At 40.4% G+C, this 26,341-nt stretch overlaps 1 protein-coding gene across 1 annotated transcript in view; it reads left to right on the top strand.

Annotated features, from left to right (window-relative positions):
* ZBTB20 (zinc finger and BTB domain containing 20) overlaps positions 1–26,341 on the top strand; it is a 53,235-nt gene extending 26,894 nt beyond the window's left edge. Inside the window, exon 4 of the mRNA XM_005511456.4 lies at positions 106–26,341. Within this exon, the coding sequence (XP_005511513.2) occupies positions 106–524 (419 nt within the window). The 3' untranslated portion in view covers positions 525–26,341. The remainder of the gene's footprint in view (positions 1–105) is intronic.

Below are 26,341 nucleotides of genomic sequence, written 5' to 3'. Positions count from 1 at the left end.
ACTTACCATTAATTTATTGCAAAGAGTCATAAAGAGCTGATTTAATTGTATGATTTTTTTTTTGTCTTTCTCTTTCTTTCTCTCTCTCTCATTGGTAATGAGCAGGTGAGAAACCCCACCAATGCAGCATCTGTTGGCGCTCCTTCTCGTTAAAGGATTACCTAATCAAACACATGGTGACGCACACTGGCGTGAGGGCCTACCAGTGCAGCATCTGCAACAAGCGCTTCACCCAGAAGAGCTCCCTGAATGTGCACATGCGCCTCCACCGCGGGGAGAAGTCCTACGAGTGCTACATCTGCAAGAAGAAGTTCTCCCACAAGACCCTGCTGGAGAGGCATGTGGCTCTGCACAGTGCCACCAACGGCACACCTGGAGCCACCGGCACCGGCGCCAGGGCCGTCCCTGCCGGGGTGGTGGCCTGCACGGAGGGGACCACATACGTCTGCTCTGTCTGTCCAGCTAAGTTTGACCAAATCGAGCATTTCAACGACCACATGAGGATGCATGTGTCAGACGGATAAGTAGAATCTCTCTCTCTTTGTTATGAACAAAAAAAAAAAAAAAATAGAAACAACAAAAAAAGCTATGGCACTAGAATTTAAGAAATGATTTTTGTTTCGTTTTTACCTTTATTTTCCTCCTTTTTTTGGGTTCGTTTCATTTTGTTGTTTTTGTACTACATGAAGAACTGTTTTTTGCCTGCTGGTACATTACATTTCCGGAGGCTGGGTGAATAAGAATTTTCCTAACCTCCCTCGGATGGTGGCCTTAAGGCCAGGTAGTGCTTCATGAGCTCCACTGGTTGGATCTCTAGCTACTGGCCTCTAAATACAACCCTTCTTTACTACAAAAAAACAAACAAACAAACAAACAAAAAAAACCACAAAAAAAATCAAAAAAACAGACAGAAAAAAATAAAAAAAAATTCTCACTTGTGAAGAGCACTACAAAAAAAAAAAAGAAACAAAGCGAAATATATTACAAATCTACAAGGCCTACTGTCGTTATAAGTACACCGCTCGCAGTGTTTCAATGGACATAATTCACAATGCTGACCGCTTTTGGACTTCACAGTATCCAGTTAGAACTGTGGAATATTTTGCTTCTGGTTGAGCAGCAACCAGAGGAAACAAGGCCCTGCTGGTTTCCACCACGTGTCTGCTTTCTCACACACACGGCCATCCACAAACACACGAAAGGGCTGAGGGAAGCGCGAGGCAGTGTGGCTTGGATAGTGTGGAGTCCCTGCAGGGTGAGGAAAAAGAATCAGAGGTTCCTCACCTGGATTCTGCTCCATCCCATGCTCTCTGGTGCACCCTCCCCGCTGCTTTTCCCATACCACCACCACCTTAAAGCAGAAACCAAGAAGATTCAAACAACGAGCTACGGTGGCTTTTTTGTAATTTATTCAGTGTCTTCGCTGAGCCCAGGGCCTCAGCACAATCAAGAGGGACTTTCACAGAAGGCAAAGAGAAACACAGAGGAAAATCAAAGATATCAGAGGTTGCAACCTATGGATCTAGGTACAAGAGAAGGGTTAGTTCCCACAATCTTTGCAAAAAAAAAAAAAGTTGCATCAGGATTTATTCTTGTGGAAGAAAGAGGAATAGAGGGTGGGTGGGGAGGGGAATAACTAAAAAAAGAGTTCTTGGGACTTTTTTAATTCAAAATTTTATAGAGGGGCAAAAGTGACGTTTACCAGATAGAATGCTGATTTTTTTAATATATTTACAACAGTATTTGTGTAAAAAAAAACAAAAAAGTGAGATTGTTAAAAGTAATTTTTCTTTGTTTTCTTTTTTGTTTTGCGTACACTGCCACTAATATCTTCTCTTTTATTATATATATGAATATATAGATAAATATATATTTTATTTTAAATTGAGACTGTTAAGGTTAGCTAACCTGCTTCCAGATAGAGGGGGGGAGGGGAGATGATCTTGATTTTTATTTTAAAAAAGAGGAAGGATGTTTCTTAATTTTCTTTTCTAGTATTATTCTCTCTCTCTTTTCTAATGGAATCAAGAATTACCTGGGTCGATGAGGGGCTCTGTGAAGTCATCTGTGAGATTATCTACTAGAGTTTGTGCATCCTGCAGTATCATTTGAACTGCTACTTTGTTTTTGAATTATGTGGTTCTCTTTTTGGCTCTTACCAAGGTTCTGTTGTTTCCTTTTTTTCTTTCCACCTCAGAATTTATTTCTGCTGAAGGGTGGTTCCTTTTGAGAAAGAGATTTTTCTAGCAATGTTCCCTTGGTTTGGGGGATTATAGAGTCTGTAGTCTTTTCTTTCTTCTTATTTTAAAGAGTAATGAAAGTTTTGGAAGTGTGTAATAACTAGGATTTCCCTTCTTTTTGGTCACTGGACAAGAATTAATCTGCTGTATTGTTCTCTCATCCCTGCCTTGCTCGCTAGAGAGCTTCCATATTTGTGTGGGAATCTGATCCTGCCCCTGGTAATTTGTGCTGATGCCAAAATAACTTAAAATGTTACCATTGCAAATTATCTTCCCTTCTTCATTTGCAAAAACGTCAAACTGAAGGGCCACGTCCCACATTCTCTGCATATGCAAAGCTGTGCAAGGAATGTAGGATCGGAGTGAAAGATTGATTCCTGATCTGCATATATATGTTGGTGTTTTGTATTTTGTTTTATTGTGTTTGGGCTGGTGTTCTCCCTAGTCGTCTTCTGTGTATCTGCGTGAGGATTTTCCCCCCAAAGCCAACTCCCAAAGTACAGGGGTCCTTAGTTCAGCTGGATCAGTGTCTGACTCTATCTTTGTCTTGCTTGAAATCCATAGCTAGGATTTGCACCAGCTGCACTCTGGACTTTATATTTTAGACAGAGAAGAAGCACCTAACAAAAATATGCAAAAAGAAGAAAAAAAAAAAAAAAAAAGAAAATTTGCTAGTTTAGCTTTTACTTGTGTCTATGTTTAAATTAAGCTTTCTTAAGTTTACAAAACTTTGCTTGTGAACACTGAGCATTTCACATGAGACATTTTTTTATGCTGGACAACTTTCTAACTATTGACTTGATAGATCTCCGCATACAATTTTGCGTGTTCTTTACACCTGCGGCTTCTGTATCGGATGTCTGTGATTTAGCACGGGTAACCTCATTGCTGTGTTCTACAGCTGTTCCATTACTGATTTGTTTTGGGGAAAAAAAACTGACAGGTGTTTCAGTCTCAGAATCTTTCTGTACCCTGCAAGATATTGTTCAGCAGATCCTAAACACTGAAGCCCTGATTCTCAGCTGCAGTGGGCAGCATAAAGAGACTTTCAGGCAAGTGCCAGGCCAAATGAGCCTCTTATATGGTAACGTCTTTTTTGTTATGAGTTTGTTTGGGTAGTTCAAGGGGGGTGGAAAAGGAGCACAAGTTAGTTAATAAATACAATTCTCATAACCACATTGGTAAAAACAATGCTGGCAGGTAAACCAAGAAGTGAAAAGACAATGCCTAGGAGACAGAGAGGAGGAACTAATATCTGCCATGTAAAGACACACTATGTATGTACAGAAAAAAAGGGTTCTAGAGAAAAGGGTGTGGAAGAAAATGGGTGAGGTGAACCTATACAAAAGGATTGAAGGTCATTCTCTGAAGAAAGGAGTTTTAGTATTAAGAAGTTTGGTGTTCTCCCATATTAGGAATTAATGAAGAATTTTACCCATCTTAAAAATCTGTAGCTGCTCATTTGTCATATGAGGCCTGGGGAAAAGCTGTTTAATTTACCATTGTTAAATCTGGTGAACTATAGTCGAGATGTAACGTATTCTGGCATATGGTTCTGATGCCAGAAGAGGTACGGCAGTACACAGGAAATAAGAATCAGGGTTTGCATCCACCTAAATCCAAATACTATGATGTTTAGAGAGAAAAACCCTACCTAAAATCTAAATCCTGTCCTATCTGTTTAACCTTACCTAAGTCAAAGCAGCATCATCTTTGAAATACAAATTTGTTATGGGACCTAATAAATTTGAAGTGAATTAAAGATCACTTGTGAATGAAGGGTGCCAATTAAAAAAAAAAATGAACTTCTTAAAGTAGTAGCACACTAGATTGAATTCTGAATCACTTGTCGAACAGTTTAGACCAAGGTCTTCACATATGGCTGCCTGAAATATAAACTGATTTTGTTGAACTTCTGGGCTCAAAAATTAGGGGCTTGATTTTGTAAAACATGAAGCAACTTGCAGCATGACTGTGAACGTAGCTGAAAGTGCTAATCCGTTCACTTACTTAGGTGCCTTTCTGTGAACTTAAAAGCTCAAACATAGACCCCTTTATCTTTTAAAATGTTAAATTCTTTTAAATAATGCTTCCTTCCATCTGTTGACATATTTGTTTAGTACTTGGAAACTACTACAATATTTGAATATTACAGGTATCTTCAAGCTTCATGTATCGTTACATTATTCCTGTTAAAAAATACCTGTGCTACGCTAGCAGGCCTGATGATTGACAAGCTGCTGTTGACAGTGTTTGAGTGCATTCATCTCAGTATGCTTGAAAGGTTTCTTTCAAAACACCCAATGAAATGATATAGAGGAGAAAGAGCAGGCTGTAGTGACAGAGCATGCAACATCCTGCATTCCTTGACCCTGATTCTCACTTTCCCTAAAGCTGTCTCTCTGTATGTTGCTTTGGCAATGGAAAAGGGTATTAGAAAGGACATAAGCATACAAATCCAGGCTTCTCTGCAAGGCAAAAGTGCAATAAAAGAAGCCTTAGAGTAAATGAGAGGTAAGTGCCTTCTCTTACTGCTGCTGAGGCTGATGATGTCAATTGAAAATGTGGGATTGACCAGAGCAGATCTGCCCTGTGGTCCACCTTGCCCAGTATTCTGTCTCTGACACGTGGCCAGTTGCAGATGATTTGGATGAAGACGAAATACCCATGTTGGATAATTACAAAGTAATAAGCCTATGAGAGAAGATTTATTATAATCCTCATTAGCTATGTATCTGCTTATAACCTAAAGACATAGTAATTTATGGCCTTAACATTTTATCCCATATAAAAATTATATATTGTGGCAGATAATTCTCATTATCCTTTAAAGATCTAGCTTATTAATTGCTAGGTGGCCCCAGTGCTATCCTGCAGAAGTGAGTTCCTCAGGTTAATTACCACATTGTAATTATTCCTTTTCAGGTTAATTTTGTTGCTGTTCATTGAAACACCCTTGCTCTTTTATTATGTGTAATCATAAATCAGAGAACAAAACTTCTTTTACCCATTCCACTAAAGTCTGCCTCTCTCTTGGAAGTCTGAATCCACAAGAAATGCAGGACCACAACTTCAGTGTCTGCCGGACAGTAAGGAGAGAACAGCTACCAAGTGTGTGCGGCTGCCTGTGTGGAGTGTGTGCGTTAGTGAGGTTCTCCTACAGGGATCTCTTGCAGAGGACTGGCAAGTGTGACTCGTAAATAATAGGAACATTCCAGCAGAGTACACCAGTTAAGAAGTTGTAATATGATGTGAAATATCATATCTGGTCCCTCTTCTCACAAAACCCTAATAATAGTCTCTCATAAGGGAAATAGTTACAGATATTTTGCAGGAGCTGCTCTGGGGACACTTTCTCAGCAACTGTCATGCGTCTGCTAGGCCCACTTCTGGCCCATGCTCTCTGTTGTTTTCCAAACCAGCTCGAATTCACAGTAAGCTAACAGAGAAGAGTGGCATTTAATTGACTTTCTAAAACAGTGGAATTTCCCTTTGCTCTAAGATTAAAGAGGCCAAGTGGTACCCATTTTTCTTTCAACTTCTTTTTCATCCAAAGTAGAGTAATAACCCACATACCATCAGCCCCCTCACTTCTTACCAACCCCAAACTGATTTCAGTTGAACTTCAGTTATGCGATTAATGCTGGATCATTCACATGATGGAGGAACAAATCTCTCACCTTTAGCGAGTATTATGCTAGCATGTCCTGCCTCTCTTAGTAATGAAAGCAAATCCCACAGGGAGAAGGTACAAAACATACTATTTGCAGAAGTGTTGAGTCCAATCCAAAATCCGAGCCACCCAAACCATTTAAAACATAACCAGACCTTCAGTAGGCCTAGGACTGTAGACTGGTGACCCTTCTGACAGTCTTATACTAAGAAAATCCTCCAGCTTTCACTGCCGAAGATGGCTTGCCACTCTAGAAGAAGTTTAACATCAAATTGGCACCTGGTGGCTGTTCTGTCAAGGACAACTAGACCTTGGTAATCCAACCCTTTCAATTCAGAATCCAGCTGCTCTGAGCCATTGAAATAAACCTGACAGAAATGAATCAGCAGGTAGCCTCACTGAAGCAGCACCTGATCAGCCTAAAGCAAAATAGCTGCTTTTTACATTCCTTGATTTGTTTTTATGCTGTGAAAATTTGTGAAGGAGGTGTAATGTGATGACAACTTGGCTCTGAAAGGTTTTGAGCCTACTCTGCTCCCAGGAGGTTTGTCTCTCAGTAGGATCTGGCCTCTAAGTGATCACAGCTCTGCTGAAGAAAGGCTTATGAGATTAAATCTGGAGTCTTGAGTTTGTAAATGCAATTAAAACATTTCCCCGTGCTTGAGTGTCCCACTGACAGAAACGAAAATCAGGTAGGAAGGCCTTGAAGAGGGGCAGATACTGGAGATACCAAGTCTCTGCAGCATGTCCAGTAAGACAGCCAAGTGTATGAGGTGGCCTAAGGCTATATTCATGTCCATCAGGGGTCTGTTCTGGCCAGGCCAAGTCAGTGTTCTTGCTGCTGTTAACCTTCTTATTTGTCCTGCTAGAAGTAAAAAGCTCTCAGCTGACTTCCTTTAAAGCTGCTCAGTGATCCATTTCATTTCAGCAGGAGCAAAGGAGTCCCCAGATTTTGACAAATGACTAAGCTCTGAAATTTGGAGAGAATTTTAGCTATGTGTGTATTCTTCAAACTAACTCAGACAAAACAAAAAGACAGGTTATGTTTTCTTTAGTGTAGAACAGAGAGATTTGGTCCTCAAGGGAACACTGACAAAGAGATAACCTGTCTGAAAAATGAGAATGCTTTACTCTCCTAGACCTATTGTTGTGAAGCACAAGGGGAATCTTTGTTTCATTTTTCTAAGAAAATATGTAAATGAGAAACAAAATGTGTTAGGTAATAGTGTATATCCATCTAATTATTCCCAGTGCTGATAACTAATCAACTAGATTAGTGCCTCTAGGAGCAGAGAAAATGTTACGCATTCAGTGTTTCTATTTCTGATCCCCCTCTGCTATAGATCAGGAGTAACTATCAGAAGTAACTAAGATGAAAATAGATGACTTAGAGAAATGCAAAGTCTTGGTGAACAACATAATTATTTCCCTGCTTATGTCTGCCAGTATCTGGACAAATAGCTACTCTGAACTAATGTTTATAATTACTAGGCTACTGTTAGATAATTTTGGTTTAAAAATTATGGTTTTAGTGAAAAAAATACAAAGCGAAATATTAATTGTTACTTTTTCTTGATATATTTAGCAACGGTGCTGGCTTGTTTTTGTATTTTAGCCTCTGCAGTAGTGCGTGATCCCCAGGCATTATGAGAGAGTCCAAGGAGAAGCAGAGTTGGCTGCAATTAAAGTAAAAAAGTAAATTGAGCCCCTAATGTGCTTTAAATCACTGTTCGCATTGCAATTGGTTACTCAACTAAAGAGTTTCTGGGTTTATTTTCAAATGCGAGTCAAATTTATTCCAAACATAATTCTAGCAAAGTCACATCAGGAAAAGAATCAGTAATGCCAGTTTCCCCAGTAATTGTTCATTAAAAGTTTTTAAAATAATAAGAGGCCAATTCAAGATAACTGTACTACTTTAACATGTTTCTTCATGTTATACATGATGGCAGTTTTCACTACCATGACTAAGTCAACTTTACTAATTTAATTCCTTTCCCTGCAGTCAGTGAGCTGAGATTTTTGTGCACAACCACACCTGGCCAGAGAAAACTCATGATGTTTGCCTTAGGAAAAGAAGTGTAGCATTTAGGTAAGCAGACCAAGAACATCTTCCAAACACTGTCTTAGGTGTATTTTAACCTTCCAATTTACACATTTGTCCTCAACTGTTTTTCAAAAAGCAAAAAGTGGTAAGATACTTCTTTGGGAAGCAAATACAATGCAGCCTTGAATACACTACGGCCTCGCATACAATTGCTGCCTTAAAACAGAAATGTATCTGAGCAGTATGGAGTGTACCGATGTTTTGTATCTGTAGCATAGTTTCATCTAAAACATTCCCTTCATACGAAAAGTCTTATATTGTGTTTTCCTGTTTGAGAGGGTAGGGAAGAGGTAAAGAGGTATTAATAAGGCATAATCATCTCTTCATATTGGATGATGCTTCTCAACTGTTTCTTACCTTCAGTTACAGCTTCAGGCTGGACCCTCTTCTAAAGTGATCTCCTTTTGATTGGGGTGGTTGGCATCAGCTCCCTGTAGAACACTGGAGGGTAAATCCTCTTTGTAAACTAAGTGAATAATATGGGGATAAGGCTGTGTGATGTGACTACTGACTCCAGCTTTGCCAATACCAGTGGAATTCCTGAGAGAGAAATCCAGTTAAAAGCTGCTTCCCGGTGACAAACTCAATTCTTAATTTCTATCAGCGTAACTCTATTGGCACTTTTGGGATGGCTGCATGTCACTGGAGATAAATGCAGGCCCTTTGATTGGTTTAGCTGTGATTTCTTTCAAGAAAAATGTACTCCAACAATATCCTTTTGCTGCAACAGTATCATTATACAAACAAAAAGAACCGCCAATATCCCATCATGTGTGAGAACTTTTATCCAGTTCAGCACATAAGGACATTCTTGTTTCTGTTCCTCATGCAAAATTTATTAGCACTTGAGCTCTCTTTGTGCTGCGAAGTTTCATGCACAGTCATGCAGCCACACCCCAAGCATCCTTTGTAAATGCTTTGTGTCAGGTTGGGCTTAGGTATTACAGTAGCCCAAAGGCTTTCATATAGTCTCCACTGGGACTTACCCTGCTGACAAATCTGGTCAGTTTGGCAAAGCGTTTCTTGCTTTGGGTATTTTCCAGTCAGAATTGCAGGCTTCTACTGGGTGCACACTTCATACAGTTGACTTGTTGGTGATTTTTTTGCCAGCTTCACAGTCCTATGACACTTGAGGAAAGTGCAGACCTTGGTTAGATACTTACTGTTGTGTTCTGTCCGACTCTGCAGTGACCAGTTCCTACAAAATGGACAGAAATCTTTCTGAGATCTATGCATTTAATTAGGCATCTTTTCTATTTCACTTTTCTCCTTTTCTTTTTGCAACCTGGATATCGCCATGTTCTTTAGTGAACCTAATGAAGTCTCCTAAAGGATCAACTGCCGTGTTGAATATGCACAGTTCGACTAGAAAGGACCATCACATTCAGGAAGCAGGATTACATTCACCCAACTGCCCTGACATACATCACAACTTTCTTCCTCTCACTTTTTCCATGAAGTCCTTTGCTATCATTTGTCACACAGTCTGTTGGTACCAATGGGGTCTTTGAATAAAACTCAATTATATGGCCTCTGTGTGTGTGTGCATGCAAATGTATGTGTGAGTATGCATGTGTATGTGTGCGTGCATAGGTAGATAGCAAGCTATCTCTTTCTGGCTTTACAGACAGGTTGCTTATAGAGTGTGTGGGCATGCCTGGTTCAGGAAAGGGTTTAGATGGAACAACTGTTACAACATTAACTGGAGCATTGGCATGAGTCTATATTAATATGATGAAAAATAAATACACTACTTTTGCAGTATATATGCACACATATATTAATAAAACACGTTCTGTTGGCCAAATGCTCTTAACTGATATTTGCCCAAATAAGACGTTTGTCCTCATTCAAAACTTGACATCCAGATTTGGTCCAGTGTATTTTTGTGAGTACCCATTCTGAAGGGAAGGCTGGAGTGTGCCTCTCAGAGCCCTGTGTGGTCTTTCACCCACAAAATAAATAAAACTGGCCAGCTCAGGAGCCTTCACCGGCAGAGATGGGCATCCATGGGGAGTGACAGCTCCAGAACAACTGTTGAGCTCAGTCACTCATTTCCATTGAATTTCAACATGTTCACCTGACAAAGGAATAAAATCCAAGCAAAATAATCTAACTTGCCTGTTTGCTCCCCTTAAAAAGAACAGTAAAAAATTACCAAGTCTTTAAACAGTTAGCAACACAGGGTGTTGATAGGGTCTGATATACTCCAGGTCTGGAGTCTGTAGTATCCAAAGCGCCGTATCAAACAGCTCTTTCCCCACCTCACGTACTCTGAAACATATTTACAAGTCTGAATATATTTACAAGTAATGTGAGTAATCCATTCTAAATGTGCAGTCACTAATAATTAACAATTAACTTTCTCTCTCTTGGTCTTTGCCAAAATCTTTTTGGGATTATGGTTAGTGTGTCTAGAAGACCAATAGATTGTCAGGAGAAGAAATTGGTCAGGCAGAGTATTCAGTACGTAATCCATGAGAACTGCAGGATTTCTAGAACTCATTTTTCACCTGTTTAGTTGGGGGGATGAATAAGTATGTTTAGCTACAGCTGCCTATTTTGGTATTGAGATGGCCCCAAAAGTAGCATTTTATTATTTTAACTCTTTTGCCCAGCTGGGGGATTGCCCTTGTCCAGGAAAGGATAACTGGAGACTTGGGGTGGATTTTTTTCTTTCATTTTTCATTCATAAAAGTTGAGTAAATGTTATTCCTCTTCTTAGATTGGTGGCATTTCCCTTCCCCTTTTGAATAAGATGATAAATGCAACAATTTTGGCTGGTTGATTTTGGGGTTTATTTTGGTTTGGGGTTTTCCTTTGGTTAATGTACATTGTCTCTCTATAGTCAAAATGTCTGTGACTGTAACAGTATGTATTTCTTTTACGGGAGAAAATAGACTTTTTGGTTTTTGTTAACAGTACTAGTGACTTTGTGGAAAATGACAAGTTGCTATTTAGATATGCTTAGTTAAGTACAGTACACTACAATACAGTATTTCTGAAAGCTAGAACATACAGTACACAATATATATAGCAATTCTATATCAATATATATACATAGTATAATCATTTAACTTTTGCATCTGCCTATGATCATAGAAGAATTATTTTTCACATGTATCATTCACAACCCAATCAACTGCTGCAGCTATTTGAAGCATTTAACAATCATTATTACAGCTCTAGTGTGCTTTTTCATGTTATTGGCTTCTTTGTTGTCTTTACAACTCTTTTTTCAGACTTTTAAAAATCTCTATGTAGCAAGATGTAGGAAAGTAAATTTTTTTAAGAAAAGGTAAAACAGTATTAGGCTCTACAAAAAGTTAGAGATTGTTCCCTGCTAGCCTTTCATATCAGAACAACAATTAATCAAGACAATTAAGGTTATCTATTAGCTCTCTTCTAAGATGTCCTTTTATTTCATTTGTAAAAATGTATGTCAGGCTTTCCTCTTCCATTCCTAGCCTTGGAGAAAGATGCCACAAGTGGTCTTTCACTCTTTGCAAGTCCTGTTTCTTTAAAGTTTTAAGATTTCCTGAAATGATCCTCCACACTAACGTGGGGTAGAAGAAATCTTATTCTCCATACAGTTATGCTTAATGTGGCCAGTGGATTTTGCCAGGAATTGGATAAAAAATACTTCCATCCACCACTATTAATATGTTCAAATTGCATCTTTACTTATCCACTTGATCCCCCCCCTTTTTTCAAATGAAAAGAGCCTCTGCAAGTTTGAGTTTCAGTTCAAAAGTTTTCCAAGGGGAGTGCTGCCTTTATCATTACCAGTCCACATTGCTGTTGGTTCTGAGATTCGGGTCAGTGCCACTAGATTTTAATTGTCACCACAGAGCTGCTGAAAAAATGTCACTGAGGATATGTCCATATGTAGATCCAAGTAGCCCTGAGGAAGCTGACCAACACCCAGGCCGTGTGGCTTGGCGTGTCCTTTCTGTGTTCTCATCTTGCAACAGATGGCCCAGGCAGCAAGTCTCAATCCAAACTTCGTAAGAGTGCAAACTTAACAAAAGCATTGATGTTTGCTTTTCTAATTCAGGTACATCTAGGCTGACCTTCATTCCTTGTTGATAATATATCATTCCTAAGTGAAACTGTGCAAAATCAAGTGGATGAGCTTTGTGGAGGAGGTATTCATTATATCTCATTTCTTCTAACTGTGAAGACTGGAAGAAATAAAGGATGGTCACATCAATTACAAACTGTGTTTTCGCTGAGAATGAGGAAATCTGTGTCACTGCAAATCAATAAGCTTAAAAGTGACTTGGGAGTGGGAAGAGAGGGCAAGAATTACCTATGCCACATCTTGGGATAATAAAATGAGAACTTCAAGCATGGGAATCGTCAAGTGCTGGCATTCCTTACAGACTGCTGTCATCTGCCATTTGCACTTACGTGGAGGCCACTACCACATCCTTTTTCTTTCTACTTGCAGTTTAAGAGTTATGGTCTTCCAGCAGTGACTTCTAAGTCTGGCTTTTCTTTTCTTCTGTGTATACCTTTTTGTAAGGGAAGGAAGAGACTATTCCCTCAGTATGAATTACACAGGTAACAAAATTAATTACCCTACTACATAAAGGATGGGCTTTGTCCCGTCAAGCCAAACAGGTGCCATTTCCCAAATTAATTCCAGTTAGCTGCTGCAACAGAGCGCTGATTCAGTGGTCCACATTTTCTGACCATGGTCTTTGCCTCTTCCTTTGACTGAATGCTGAATCATACATATTTTCGTAGAGAGCGTTCTCGCTTCACTGAGAACGCCTGATCATTTAACGGGCTGCATACCCATTCCACGCTTCCCCTGCTAATCCTTTGTAAGGTTCAGTAATTCATTTAGGATAATTACTAGTTTAATGTGTTTCTTGATTTGACTTCTTCGTTGCCTTTTATTTTTTCCTAATGCTTTTTTAAACACCTCAGTTCATTTTGCATCTTATACAGTTTACAGTTTATATTTTTAGGCTAAGAAGTGGTTTTACAAGCAGGATGGTACCAAACAGGTAGATTATCCACACTAGAGATTGTACTTTTAGAATGCAGTGTGTACAGGTACAATTGCCTAAGGGAAAGTGAAACTAACAAAATAATCAGCTGGTGAACACTATTTTAACATATCTTTTACATAAAAGACAGTCAGTCATTTGTGAATCCAGAAATCTTGCCTTTTTTCAATATGTATCCTTTCTTTTTCATTCTCTGAAGAAATACTAATCTTGAGGATTGTGATGTTCTAAGAAACTCATTTCATATGTGTGTATTTTCTGCTTTTCTAAGGAGAGAGAAAACTGAAGGTGGTACTGGCTTTAGAGTTGTATAGATTCTTGCATTGGAGACTTTTCTGAACTGACAGAAATGTCAAGGGGAGACTCTGTCCAAATATTAGCTTTATTCTAGTATATTATTTTTGTTATTACTTTTGTTTCTCCAACTCTTCGTTGACCAAGTAGACTCCAGGGCTAATGCAAGCTGTGATCTTGTGTGTCTGTGGTCAACAGCTCCTTTTTGCACTTCTTTTCTGTGTTATACAGCTTTTGAGGAACACAACAGTTGAAGTAGGTAACACTGTCACCACGAGAGGGAGAACCTTGTTCTCTGAGAATGTTGCTCTATGCTACTGTACAGGGACTGAAAGGGATTTTAAAGCTTTTTGCTGCAAGGTTGAGTAAGAGGAGAGTCCCCCGCCTTGGGGGTGCTTGCACCAAAGACTGGGGGCCTCCCAGGAGAGAGAAACGCTTGATCTCCGTACAAGGGACTTGCTCTTCACCTGTGCCACTTAGAGAAAAAGACTCAATCTCCAGTGTCTGCTGCTGCTCTTTTTTAAATGTATGAATATGTTTTAAAAATGTTATAGTTCCTATTTATTGGTGGAAGAGGTGTCACTCTTTCATTTATTGGAGTCAGAACTACTCGTTCACAAGTATTTTCAACAGGTTTCATAGTCTTTTGAGGTGCCCCTTTTCCTTTGTCCTAATGCCAGGTTGTAGCATGAACTGCCATGAAACTCATAGGGATCCTTTAAATCTGGAATTTATTCCCAGTTTCGTATGTGCCGAGCATTCAGTCTCCTGGATACTTGCTCCAAAGTTCAGATTCAAAGAAATTCTTACAATGAAATGAAGCAGAAAATTGGTGTTTTCCCATAAACTCCACCCATAATGAGCTTTTGTTGTCAAACACAAGATAAATAAGCTGCTCCGTTCAGGCAGGATGTACTGTGTGACCTTTCTTGTCAGCATCAGTGAGGTCTGTACTTAATCCTCAAAACTGATTGGACCAGCTCTCTGTGGGCCAAACTCTGCAGGCAGGAGCCACGTGCTCTTCTGTTGACTTCAGTGTGTTTTCTCTGGCAGAGAAGGAGTATGTAGTCCTACAGAAAGCTATGGTCCCACAAACAAGTTTCATACACACACTTCAGGGTATCACAGGACTGATCCCCATAATTTAGCATGTTTCTGCCCAAAGTTTCTGTTCTTCATAAAATTGTTTTAAGGTTTTATTTCACTCCAGTAGGCAAATTTTGCCTATGGTAATGGCTCTGTGATTAAATACTCCCTCCTTCTTGCTGGGAGGCTTGACTCAAAAGAACTATACAGGGCAGGACAGCTGCTTCACTTTGAACAAGGCGTGGGGCTTTTTCTGTCCAGAGAGTCGTAAATAGCCTAGAGTCTTTCATTCTACAAGTATGTAGCCTCTTTGGGTTTGATTGGTAAGAGCGTGTTTGTCTGAAATGATTAAACAGTGAACCACAAGAGCGAGTGTAGATACATGATACGCAGCAATCGCTTTTCTCTAACTTACACCCTTGCTGTGTCACTTTTCTATTGCCAGAACAATGTAAAAGCATTTGTGTATTTGGATATTTGGACTTCATTCTAGGTTTCTGACTGCTTTACCCAGAAGCGCTCTGGCTGTGCCTTTTCTGTAATGGTGATCACATGTTCGTGTGGGTGAAATAAAGTTCTTTCTTTGTAATATCTCATTATATAACCCCAAATTCAGACTACACATCAAACTTTCCTGAGGACTTTTTTTTTTAAGAAGTGCTACTGCACTGGGTACTCAGAGTGGATGGGAACCCACATAGTCTAGGGTGAACTTAGAATTTCAGCAAACAGGTAGAACACCCTCAAAGTACACAGTGATCAACAGCAAGAATATTTGTTGCTGCTGATTATACTGGCTATATTTATGTTTATAGATTTTACAGAAGACTTAGCAAGCTATATCCACTTTGTATCTCGTGTGCTCTGGCTCTGCACCCAGAGAGACTGCATTTAGGTTCTGGCCCCTTGTCATGGCTAGTGATTCCATTATGCTCTATTTTTCATGATAGGCTCATTGGTGAAGATAAACAGCAGAAGTCCTTACGAACTGGCATTTTTTTGTGTTGGCAGATGTTATTCAGGACCCTTGCACCCTTATTTAGATTCTCTTAGGTTTTTCCCTTATTTCTGTGCATGTGAAACACTGTTTGTTTTTTTCTGCACTAGGATGAGGCAGAGTATATCTGTGTGCCTGGAGGTGAGGGCACAGTTCTGTCTTTGCAAGAGAAAGAGAAAGGAGGAACCTGCTTCTTGGTTATCATTTGGTTTATTTGTTGGTATTTGCTTCTGTTTACATTCTGGGGTGGGTTGCCACCTTCAGCAAGGCACTGGGAGTGGGAGAAGAGGCTGAAGGTGTGAAGAAACATGTGCCTGAGCCTAAGCAAAGCAGCATTAATATTCCTCTATATACTGAGCAATTACAGTGAGATTAGTATAGCAGCAGCAGTATTACCCTAATGTGTTCCTTTTTCCATACATTTCCCTTTCTTGCTTCTCCTTCCCTGTTGTGGCCTCTTACACTGTTTTGGTGGTTCCCTACACTCCTTTCTAGTAGTTATGAGGCTTAGATGGAGACTCTTGTGTCTCTCCAAACTGAAATTAATCTCCAAACCAGTGAGTACCCGCAAGTCTTTGTTGTGTTTTCCCAGGTGATATCTTAACGAGTGGCAAACCGTGGCAGATGTTTTATATTGTTAAGAGATAGACAGGCTAGAGGAGGTCTGGGCTGATTGGGATTCAGTAACCTGCTGCCTTTGTTATTAGTGAGCTTTATTTTGTTTTTCTTATGTGTTTTCCTTTTGAGGTACTTAAGAGCTTGTAAGCCTGTCATTAAAATTCCTGCTTTTCCCATCATAGCCCTAGAAGGGCTGTGAAAAAAAATCCTTTTTATATACTCATGTATTTGCAGGATGGAGGAGGGATTTGTCCATGCACCTGCGCGTCTGTGTGAGAGGGAGAAAACTAAAGTTAGAGTCGATTTGTCCATTTGTTTTAGGGTGGCCATAGAGAGCTACCGCTTTGAAGAGTTGATTGCACTACAGAACCTTTGCTTGGGCACTGTTAAAATAAGGACTGTATATTGGGAACAGGGAAGCTTCTTAAGATTTTTATCCACACTTACACATGCCCTTTGCAAGGTGTGCCCTTGCAAAGGTCACATCTGACAACTTTGTGTGAAACCACTACTGACCTTTTTGCTGTATCCATTTAGTTCTCTCTTATTTCTGCAGCCCCCAAACAATGGCTTGTCTCCATTCAGTTTCTGTCATTTAACTTCTTATGTCTTCAATGAAAGTCCTACCTGCTAATGAGATCTCTGCATTGAGTGGGAGGAGAGAAAACGAGGCATGTGAAAGTGTGGCTGGGAGACTGCAAATCCCCCTTTGTTTTGGGGCATTAGTATGCATTTACTGAGAGCTGATTTCTTGGGGGCTAGGTGGGACGGGGAGGGAGTTTGTGCTTTTTTGGTCTGGATAAGGCTTTTTATTTTTGCACTAAGTATGACTGCACTGCACTGCATTGCACTACTGAAATGTATTTACATGTGGTGGGATTGGAAGGGGCCAATTAAGCAGGAAGAGAGAAGAGAAAGGGACAGGCACAGAAAACAGGATGTACCGTAAACCTAACCAGGCTGAAAGAACCGGGATTACCTTTACTTTAAGCAACTAGTCAGACACTGAGATAGCGGTATTGGATAGCTTCCATTTAAAAATAAATAAATAAATAAATAAAAGTATAAGAAAAATAAGCACTATAATAGAAACTAAAGAGTCATCACAGGTGTCAGGGTGCTAGAGATCTTTTTCCCCCTTTTCCTAGAGAGAGTTCTTTGGGGCTGTGAGAGAGTTTAGAGAACTGCTCAGCATGAAAACCAACCTAAGGCTTCAACCTGAAGATACCAATTCCTAGTTCAGATGTCAAAACTTGCATTGTCAGATAGGATCTCTTCAGAGAGGTTCAGCTCTGATTAGCATGCCTTCAGTATAACCCCATCTCTCAGCTCAAAAAGTGAAGCCACGAAGCCGGCTTACCAAAGGGGAAGGTCACTCAAAAAAAGCACTTATTTCTGAGGCTGTTATGGGAACAGTGCAATAAACAGTCATCCTGAACACTCAATTAAATAAAGATGTTCCAGTCAAGCCTTTGGGGCAGAGGGAGCAGGAGGGACATGTAGACAAGAAAGGGTGACATGGAATTCAGTACAGTAAGGAATATTTCTACTTACGCAAAGAAGCTGTCTAGCATTTTAAGATCTTCAATCCGATTTCTCTCCTCAGATAGTCAAGCACTATGAACGCTTTTGGATGGAAACAAATGGAATCCTAAATTGGAAACTATTTTTCCAGTCAAGCTGTATGTTGGTCTATGCCTTGGTCATTAACCTTGTAACAAGCATAATATGAGAAAAAATAAAACAGTAGTAATGTGCAGCAAGATCCACCTCTGCTGTAGCTCTTGGTGGTCTATAAACTCTCAAAAGTTTCTGTCAAATCTCTTCAGTAAGACTGTAATTACAACTTCAGCCAGAAGGTAAAGCAGGATCATGAAAAATGCTTTGTATGACAACTGGGAGAAGAATGTAAAACATGAGTGCGTCTGCTTTGCTCCCATAATGTAGGGACCGCCAGTCTAATGTACATAGAGGTTTCATGGAAAAAAAGGGGCGGTAGTCACCCAGTTGCTAAGGAAAGTCTAGAGTAGTTGGATGGTCAACAATTTACTCATGCCCTGAATTTCTTCTTAGACTTGAAGTTAAGACATTTTGGTTTCGTTACTACCAAGGAATGGGTTGTACAGACCTTACACAGAGCTGCACAATGCAAAGCGGATTGCTGTTAGTCAGTCTGTTTTGCTGCCTCAGTTGAGAGAAGTACCAAAAACTAGAGGACGAGTAATATACAAGAGGCAGGTCCTGGGTGGGAAGGAGAGAGTCTGTCTGGAACCAGAAGAGACTTTGGAGGGAAGAATGTTTTTTTCTGGCAAGCTCTGAGATTTCCACTCTTGGATTTCATCCATCCTGGCTTGAAAGGACTGGAAGAGAAGAACTGGAGTTATCCCCTGATGTAAGTTTAGATGAACTACTGAATGACTCTTCCCTTCAAAGCAGGCAGGACAGTAGAACATGCAGTGTCTTTCTGAGCCATCTGCAGGAATCCTGTAAGACGAAAGCCACTGGAAGGTCATCTTCCAGTAATGAGGCAGTGGATGCCCGACAAAAGCACAGTTCATTTGAGAGCCAGCATAATACAGTGGCAGGAAAGCCCCTTGAATTTGTAAAATGGCATTTACTTCTGTGAGAGTAATGACAGCTACAGAGTCACGATATGGGAGGAAATGAAGTCTGTCTGCTGAAGTTAATTCAGGTTATGAGCCCATACTCCCCTTTTTTGTCTAGGTGAGTTTTTGTTTTGTTTTCTTGTTTAAGGCAGCTGCATATATTGCTACTGTCAGAGTGGATTTGCATTGTCAAAGAGGAGTAGTGGACTGCTCCAGAAAAAAGTGAAGCTGAGGGTTTAGTGAGCCTGCTGTGTCCAGAGTGCCTTTCCTGCTGTGGTAAAATAAAGAACTGTAGTTTGAGCTGTTCTGGCTGACTGATTGCTGCATATTCCTCCCTTGTGGTGTGACCTGATGGCAACCATGTTTGGACGAAGAGAGGAACACTGCATGCTTGCAATGCTGTGATACGATGCCATTTGCACTAGTTTTTAAAAAGTACTGCAAACTGAAGTAGTGGGTTTGAATTCAGCCTCTTTAAACCTGATTCCAGCTGACTTAGTTTCAACAAAACCAGTCTAGTCCATGTAAACAGGAACAAAACCAGTTTTTAAAAGCCACATTCCACGCTATGTTCCCACTTATTTACAGTGCTCAACCAGATCACATCCCAGACATAAATGTGATTGTATAATTTTAATGGCTTTTAAACAAGTTATTCCTTTTTACATGGTCAGTTTGAAACCAGTTTAACTGGAACTGCATTTAAATATAGCACAAACTCATCTTTTTTCAGCATGGTACTAAAGCCCCATGTAGACAGTGCTTGACTGAGAAACCAAGGATAACTTGAGATTTATTTTAAGAAGCCAAAACATATGTTGCTGACTAGAGATGCCGCATAACTTAATGCCCTATTTTTTCTTGAAATGGAGAAACACTAAGTTCTATAATTCTCCTCCATTTGTCACCCTGCTTCATTGTTGCACCTTTTCTCTTAAATGAAAATCACTTTGGCCAGTGAGCTAGATCCAAAACAGAACTTCCCTGTACCATTTGGTCATCTGGTTTCTGTATGTTCCTTTCCTTGACATTGACAAGCACTACTGAGGATCAGCTTGAGTTTTTGCTGGCACTATGTGGCATAGATATGGTTCAATAAGACACTAGTGATATTTTCAACATTATGGTAATTTTAGAGCTTACTCTTGAGGAAAATGTTACATTTCAGAAGTTCCACAGTAAAAATCAAAATGCCAGGAATCACGATGGAGCTTCAGTCCCATTGCTGTAGCCAAGTTTGTAGGGCACGCACTTCTGGTGGCTGGTGATGCTGACATTTACGAAGGCAATTCAAAAGCAGCAGAGAGCGTGTGCTTTCTCATTTTTGCTGAACTAAGATAATTTATACTAACAGCATGATCCCAGAGTATCCTGTCAGTGTCTGTCACTTTTTCACTAGTGGAGGAGGCTAAGCAATCTATCACATCACCTTAAACAGTCTGAATTTGCTTCAAGATTGCTCCCAAATGGCCTGCCAGCAAGGTGCCCTCCCTCATTGATTTGTCACATTGGCCAAGGTGACCAAGAGATAGCCTTGGCCCCAGCTAGGAGCCTTGTACTTTCCCTTTCCTTTTGGTTTTGCATCGCATCAGGAGTGCAATTAGTGGTGAATAGATGGCAGGTCAGCTGTTGCTCCAGATGGTAAGAATGGCAAAGCCACATGGCAACTGAGCTACTGTTGTCCTCAAAGACACCAGTGAAGGCAAAAGAGCTGGTGTTGTAAACCAGCAGCTTCTGCTGCTTGCCCCTCCAAAACTTGTTTTGGTCAACTGTGCTGTTGCCCTCAAATATGCTTTGTGTGTGAAAACCTGAATGCGGTTGTTCTCTTGTCTGTCTGTTTTTCTTCTGCATCACGGATGTGGCACCAACATACTCTCACAACAAGCTTCAGTTTTGTTTTGCTGTTGTTATTAACATGTAATTCTACTGTAGACCAAAAAAACATGAAAAGGAAAAAAGATCAGTTTCAAGACATAAAAGACCAGTGAGTGAAAGGTGAAAAAATTAGGAAGTGAAGGTGTGAGAGAAGCAGTGGTTAACTGTGTTGAGTTAGAAATCTCAGAATAGCCTTACCTATTTCTTAACCAATGCTTACCAGTCATCCGGTAGTGGGGTTAGATAGCTTTCTTGGCTCATTCGTACTTGTATCCTAATATATATATATATATATATATATACATATAGATGTGTATATATATGCACAAACATATATATATATATATATATATATATATATATATATATATATATATAAAGTTTTTATTTCTTTGGTATTGCTGTTGCACATCATGTTGTCTTTTATAATGACTGATTTTTATTGTGTTGTACTTTATCAGTCTGGTTTGGTTTTGTTTTCCTTTCGAAGGATGGGAAAAGTAATGTTTCCTTTTTGTTTTGAATTTTTGAGAAAAAAATGCACTGGAAGTAAACACAAACACATTTTGCCATTTGAAAAAAAGGAAAACACACAGCCACACAGTGAAAAAGGCCAAGAAAAAGCTCCTCTCTTCCTTATTATGGAAGCATCCTCTAAAAGATATGCTAGAAAGAAAACAATCAGTCTCAATCAAGAGAGAAGCCTCTTTGATCCTAGCTCTGCAGTCTGGAGTATTTTAGCACATTGTTTTGCAGGGTTGGGCTCCTAAATGGCCAACAGTCATAAAATCCAGAACCATATGGGGCAGATTCATCCCTGGTGCAAGCAGGTGTAATTGCGATGAAGTCAAAGAAGGTACACAAAGGATGGATTTGGCCACGTGCGTGCAAGATACAGCTGCCTTACTCATAGTACTCGAGTCCCCACTGCTAGATTTTGTTGCCGTCAAAATAGTTGGTCTTTTGGCTGTGTTAATCGCATAATACCCCTTGAACATCGTTCAAGGTAGGCAAAACACTTTCCCGCTGAATAAATGAGTTCTGGATGCACCTTGGTGTGACACTTTTTGCCTACCAGCTTTCAGCTGTTACCCACTCCCAGCTGGGAGCTGATAATGATCTAACTCTGGCTGAAGAACTTGCCTTTGCCAGAAAAACGGACTTGACTATTAAGAAACTTTCTCGTATTTAATTACTATGATCCAGAAATGGCCCTTGCACTTTTAAGGCATATGGAAACATCCTCTCTGTCTTTCAAAATGGCAGCAGTTCTTTTGCGAGTAAAACGCCACATGCACCCAACATGCGGTCCCTGGGCTCATCGCCCCAAATTCTTAGCAGATCTTTCTGTGCCCGGCAGTGTCCTGTCTCCATAGTGCCTGGTCACTTGTGTACAGCGGGACAGAGACCCGTCTTGAAATAAATGCAAAGAGCGTATACATTTTAAAAGGCAGATGATTTTCCTGTTACGCCAGCATCTTTGAATCCCCCTGTCAGCTGATGGGTTTTCGTAGCCTGACAGCTTTCAATCAGTTGTTGAACCATTGGCTTTCTCTGTTTTGTTTTGGTTTTTTCTGTTTTGTTTTCCTAAGGAGGGAATGTGGGGTGGGGAGATTAATGAGTTGTTGTTTGTAACTTCACAGTCCTGGTAGTTGGTTTGTATCTTCCATATTTTATGCAAAAACAGACATTATAAGTCAATAAATAATTGTGCCCTAGGTCGAAAGTTAAGTGTTCAGGAAAGGAAAAAAAAAAGGTTGGCATTTTTCTACATTTTTGTGAAAACTCTTTTGGAAAGGAAGGGTACATATTTTTGTTGTGTAGTATTTTCTATTTTTGAATGCATTTTCTTGGTACAAGACTGTTTTGTGGAATTTTTTTTTTCTTTTTGGTGAACACATTATTTAAAAAAAAAAAAAAAAAAAAGAAAAGAAAGAAAAAAACTAATTGAAAAGTTTGCCCTTAAGGATATGCTGCAGCTTTGAGGTTAAAAAAAAAAAAAAAAAAAAAAAAAATCAAGGCGCGTGTTAAAAGTTGGGGGATTGTATTGTTGGGAGTTTTTTTGTAATTGTTACAAGAAGAAGTTTGTAGCCACTGCTGTTTATTTTGTTTCAGATGAGTAAGTAAAGGGATTGTTCTTGTGTTATTCTTTTTTTTTTTAGAAGAAAAAAGTTATTTATGAAATGTCACAAACACTGGACTGTGAGTTTGTGTGGAAGCATTTTACCACCCTGTGTCTTCATAGGGCTGTTGGTGATCCTACTTCTCATTACTCTGCCTTATGATTTCCTGAGCAAATTGGGGGAGAGGCGGGGAATGCAGGCAGAGAGAGAAACTAAATGCATTTTTGAGGCAGAGACTCGGGGGAAAAATGCAAAACAGTGTTTTTGAATCCCAAAGCCAGGCCATCAGCTCTGCTTCTCCTCCCATCCACCACAGGAACGAGAAAGGCTCCCAGTCACCCGTGGTACCAAGACATGGCGATGCGCGAGGGGTTAAGTGACTGAGAGCCGCGGTGCTCATGCTGGCCTCTGTAAATGACATCTCAGTTTCTCAGTCAACAGCTCCCCTTGTTTGCCCGTCATCCGGTGGCTTTTGTGACCAATTCACCAACCCAGGTGAAACCACGAGGATGGTTTGTGTTTTCAGTTGCCAATCAAGCCTTTTTGGCACCTCAACAGTGGGAGTGACTGGCAGGGAACACTACTCAGTTTAATCACTGGTTCTGGATTTGAGGAGAAGTAGAGACTGAGTGCGACCAAAGAGGTGTGCCATGTTCTCGATTTTTGAAGAACGGGCTTAAAAAGACTAAAGCAGTGCTCCAGGCACTCATGGGACCAGAGAAAAGGGAAGGAGGAAGACACCAACAGCCATAACAAAAACTGGAGATATGTAACTGGGCTACGTTTGAGACCAACCAGACTCTTTTCCTTCCTGGATGATAATGCAGCCAAATCTTGAGACTGTCAAGTGGACAGAAAGCTGAATGTGGCCTTCATTTCTCCTGCCTTTCCTTTTTATTCTCCCTCTTCCTTTGCCCTGAGATTTCTTCTCAGTGAGCACCGCTCCACTGAGCACTTTTTGCCCTCCACCTAAAATGCCCTTGCTTTCAAAATGTGGGTTCAGTCAGGACTGAGTAAAATCATGTGCCTTCTTTTTCCCCTTTTGTAATTATACCAACCTCCTCCCTTTCCCCGACTTACACATGTGAAGGACACAGGAGGAGGCTCTTCAGAAGTGCTACTTGTCTATAGGTGTCCAGCAAAACAGTAAGGTGGTGGTGAAGGGGAAGGAGAGTGGAGAGATGCTATTAACTCCTTTCCCTTTCCACACGTAGCAGGTCTTCCCAAGGAGACACCCTCCACCACCACCTCCTCAGATGTTCCTCTCTCCTACAGAGCAGTTGTAGTGGGCATGGGGTGGCTCTTCTCTCCCGTTTCTGTCCCAGCTGAGTGATGCACTCACTCGATTTTCAATTCATGCCATTTGCAAGCAGTTACATTGACAAGACAAATGCAGTTTGTGGCCTTATCAAGATGACTTTTAAACCACTAAAAGAAAAAAAGGCAACTCATTTCCTGCCCAAGGTTTGTGTCACTTCTAAAAACCCAGTCCATAGCAGTTCAGGCACCTTTAATTTTAATCTCAGTGCATTTTAACTATGGTGGCTAAACAGACCAGCCTAGAGCTTAATTGCTAGACCCTCTGATCTCATGCTTTCTTTGCTATAACCCCTATCGTCTGCTTGCTTTTTCTACTTTCTGCTATATTCTCTGCTTTACGAGGCAGCCCTGCCCTTTGGTGATGGATGAGAGGAGCCAGTGAGATCCTGGCTCAAGGAAGGCAGTTAAAGTATCCTTTTCAGTGTTTTAGCAGGAGAAGGATATACCAGCTGCCGTGCATGTTATGATGGGCTGGCTGCAGTATTTTTAGGGCCAATGAACCCCACCCAGTTACCGGAACATGGCTTGTTCCCAGGTCAAAAACCCTGGCGAAAAAAGAGCACACTGGCATAACAAAAAAGCAGCGTGCAATCCACAGCTGCTTGTGGGCAAAGACAGGGACCCAACCGCTGCCCGGCTTCTCTGCAGATTTGCCAGGTGCACAGTGAGTGTCCCCAGCTCCATGGAGGAGCCAGCTGCACTGTAGGGGCTTCTCTGATTTTAAGAATCAACTCAAAGCAGCCCCTGACTAGTGTCTGTCTGGCAGGCAGGCACGAGAGTGGGTGCCCACCCATGCTGTTCCTCCACACAGCATGGAGATCCGCATGGGCTTTCCAGGAACTTACCCTTTCTGAAATCCACCTCTGAAACCTGTAGCACCTGAGTGATGGAAAAGTCCCTTGAGCACTTCCATGAATGGTCCAGTAAATGAAAATGTTGTGGAGGAGGGCCTGGAAATTTATTCTTTAGGCTGGGCTCTGGAGACAGGGAGGAGCAGCAGAGGAACACTGTAAGCATTTCCCCCTCCCAGTTAACAATCTGCATGTGTGCATGTATATACAAGAGAAGGGGTGTATTCCTACCTATCTTTGGTGCTGATGGACTTAAGACATTTGTCCAAGGCCTACTTTTGACACACTTAGAGAACATAAGAAGAAAACTCTATCACATGCAATATTTCCCCCAAAAAAAGGAGTGAGGGGGAGGAGAGCAGTGTAGGCAGTGAGGATTGTTAGGGTTGGATTATTTTGCATCTTTCGTAAAACTGTAATTTCAGCAGTGCCTTATTCCTAATAGATGCTGGCACTTGGGACACACACACACACTATGAAAGACAGAACTAGGGAGAGTCAGGTGTACAGCCATAAGACAGAAGTCATTAATCATCGTAGAGGAGGCTGTACTGGGAATGACACGGCTATGTCGGAATTGAAAACAGTTCTAATATTCAACCTCTAAAGCAATTTCCATTCCACCACCTCCTGCCTTCCCTCCTTGCCAATGGTGCTGCCCAAGAATAGCTGCCTACACCAAGGCCTGTCACTGCCCCGTTTGCTTTTGGCGTTGTCAAGTCCAAGGAGTTCAGCATAGTCAAGCTTTCCACTGCTATCGTGTTTTCCATGGGGTATGTGAATGCCAGTTATTTTGCTTTAAATGCACTTTAAAAAAAAAAAAAAAATCAAAGCTCCAGACTGTTTCAAATACATAGGGGAAGATAGTGCATATGTGTTTGAACCCAGTTCACTTTATCTCCAGTTAAAATGTACTCCATGCGGTGTGTATGTATAGAACAATGTGTATGCATACAAACACACATGTCAACCTTAAATATCAGCAGACTAACCTTTCTCCTTAAGCTCATGAAACCAGATGCTACACAAACACAGCAGCAGCAGAGGAATTACGGTTGGGCTCTTGAAACAGATCACAAAAAATAAAAACAACTACTTGGTCCTTTCTGTATGTTCAATAATTACAGAAGGAATTGGGTTGTAACCAGAATAAAAAGGAACGGTGCTAACTGAATGAACAGGGAAAAAAGAAAGACAAAAACAAAAAATCAGCCCAATAACGCAGTTTGACTTTTATGCTAATTCTCACATTGGGTTGGTTTGTTACTTTTTTTTTGGTTTATACGAAAAAAGAATGCATCTAGACTAATCCACCACAGTAACAACAACAACAACAACAACAAAAAGAAGCAAACAAAAATGCATCTTGCCCTGAGGAAGCTCTTGTTTATGGAGGATGTCAGAAGTCTCAAAACTCTTGGCCTTGCTCTCACGTACCACATGCTCAATCAGTCCTTTTTTAAAAATGTCTGAAACTGAAAAAAGAAAAAAAAAAAAAGAAAAAAAAAGAAAAAAAAAAACCTTTTTGAA

Source organism: Columba livia, chromosome 1 (genome assembly GCF_036013475.1).
Source record: "Columba livia isolate bColLiv1 breed racing homer chromosome 1, bColLiv1.pat.W.v2, whole genome shotgun sequence".
In the NCBI taxonomy this organism is placed as follows: domain Eukaryota; kingdom Metazoa; phylum Chordata; class Aves; order Columbiformes; family Columbidae; genus Columba; species Columba livia.
Note: the sequence above shows the minus strand (reverse complement) of the source record. Positions and strands in the feature narration are given on the sequence as shown.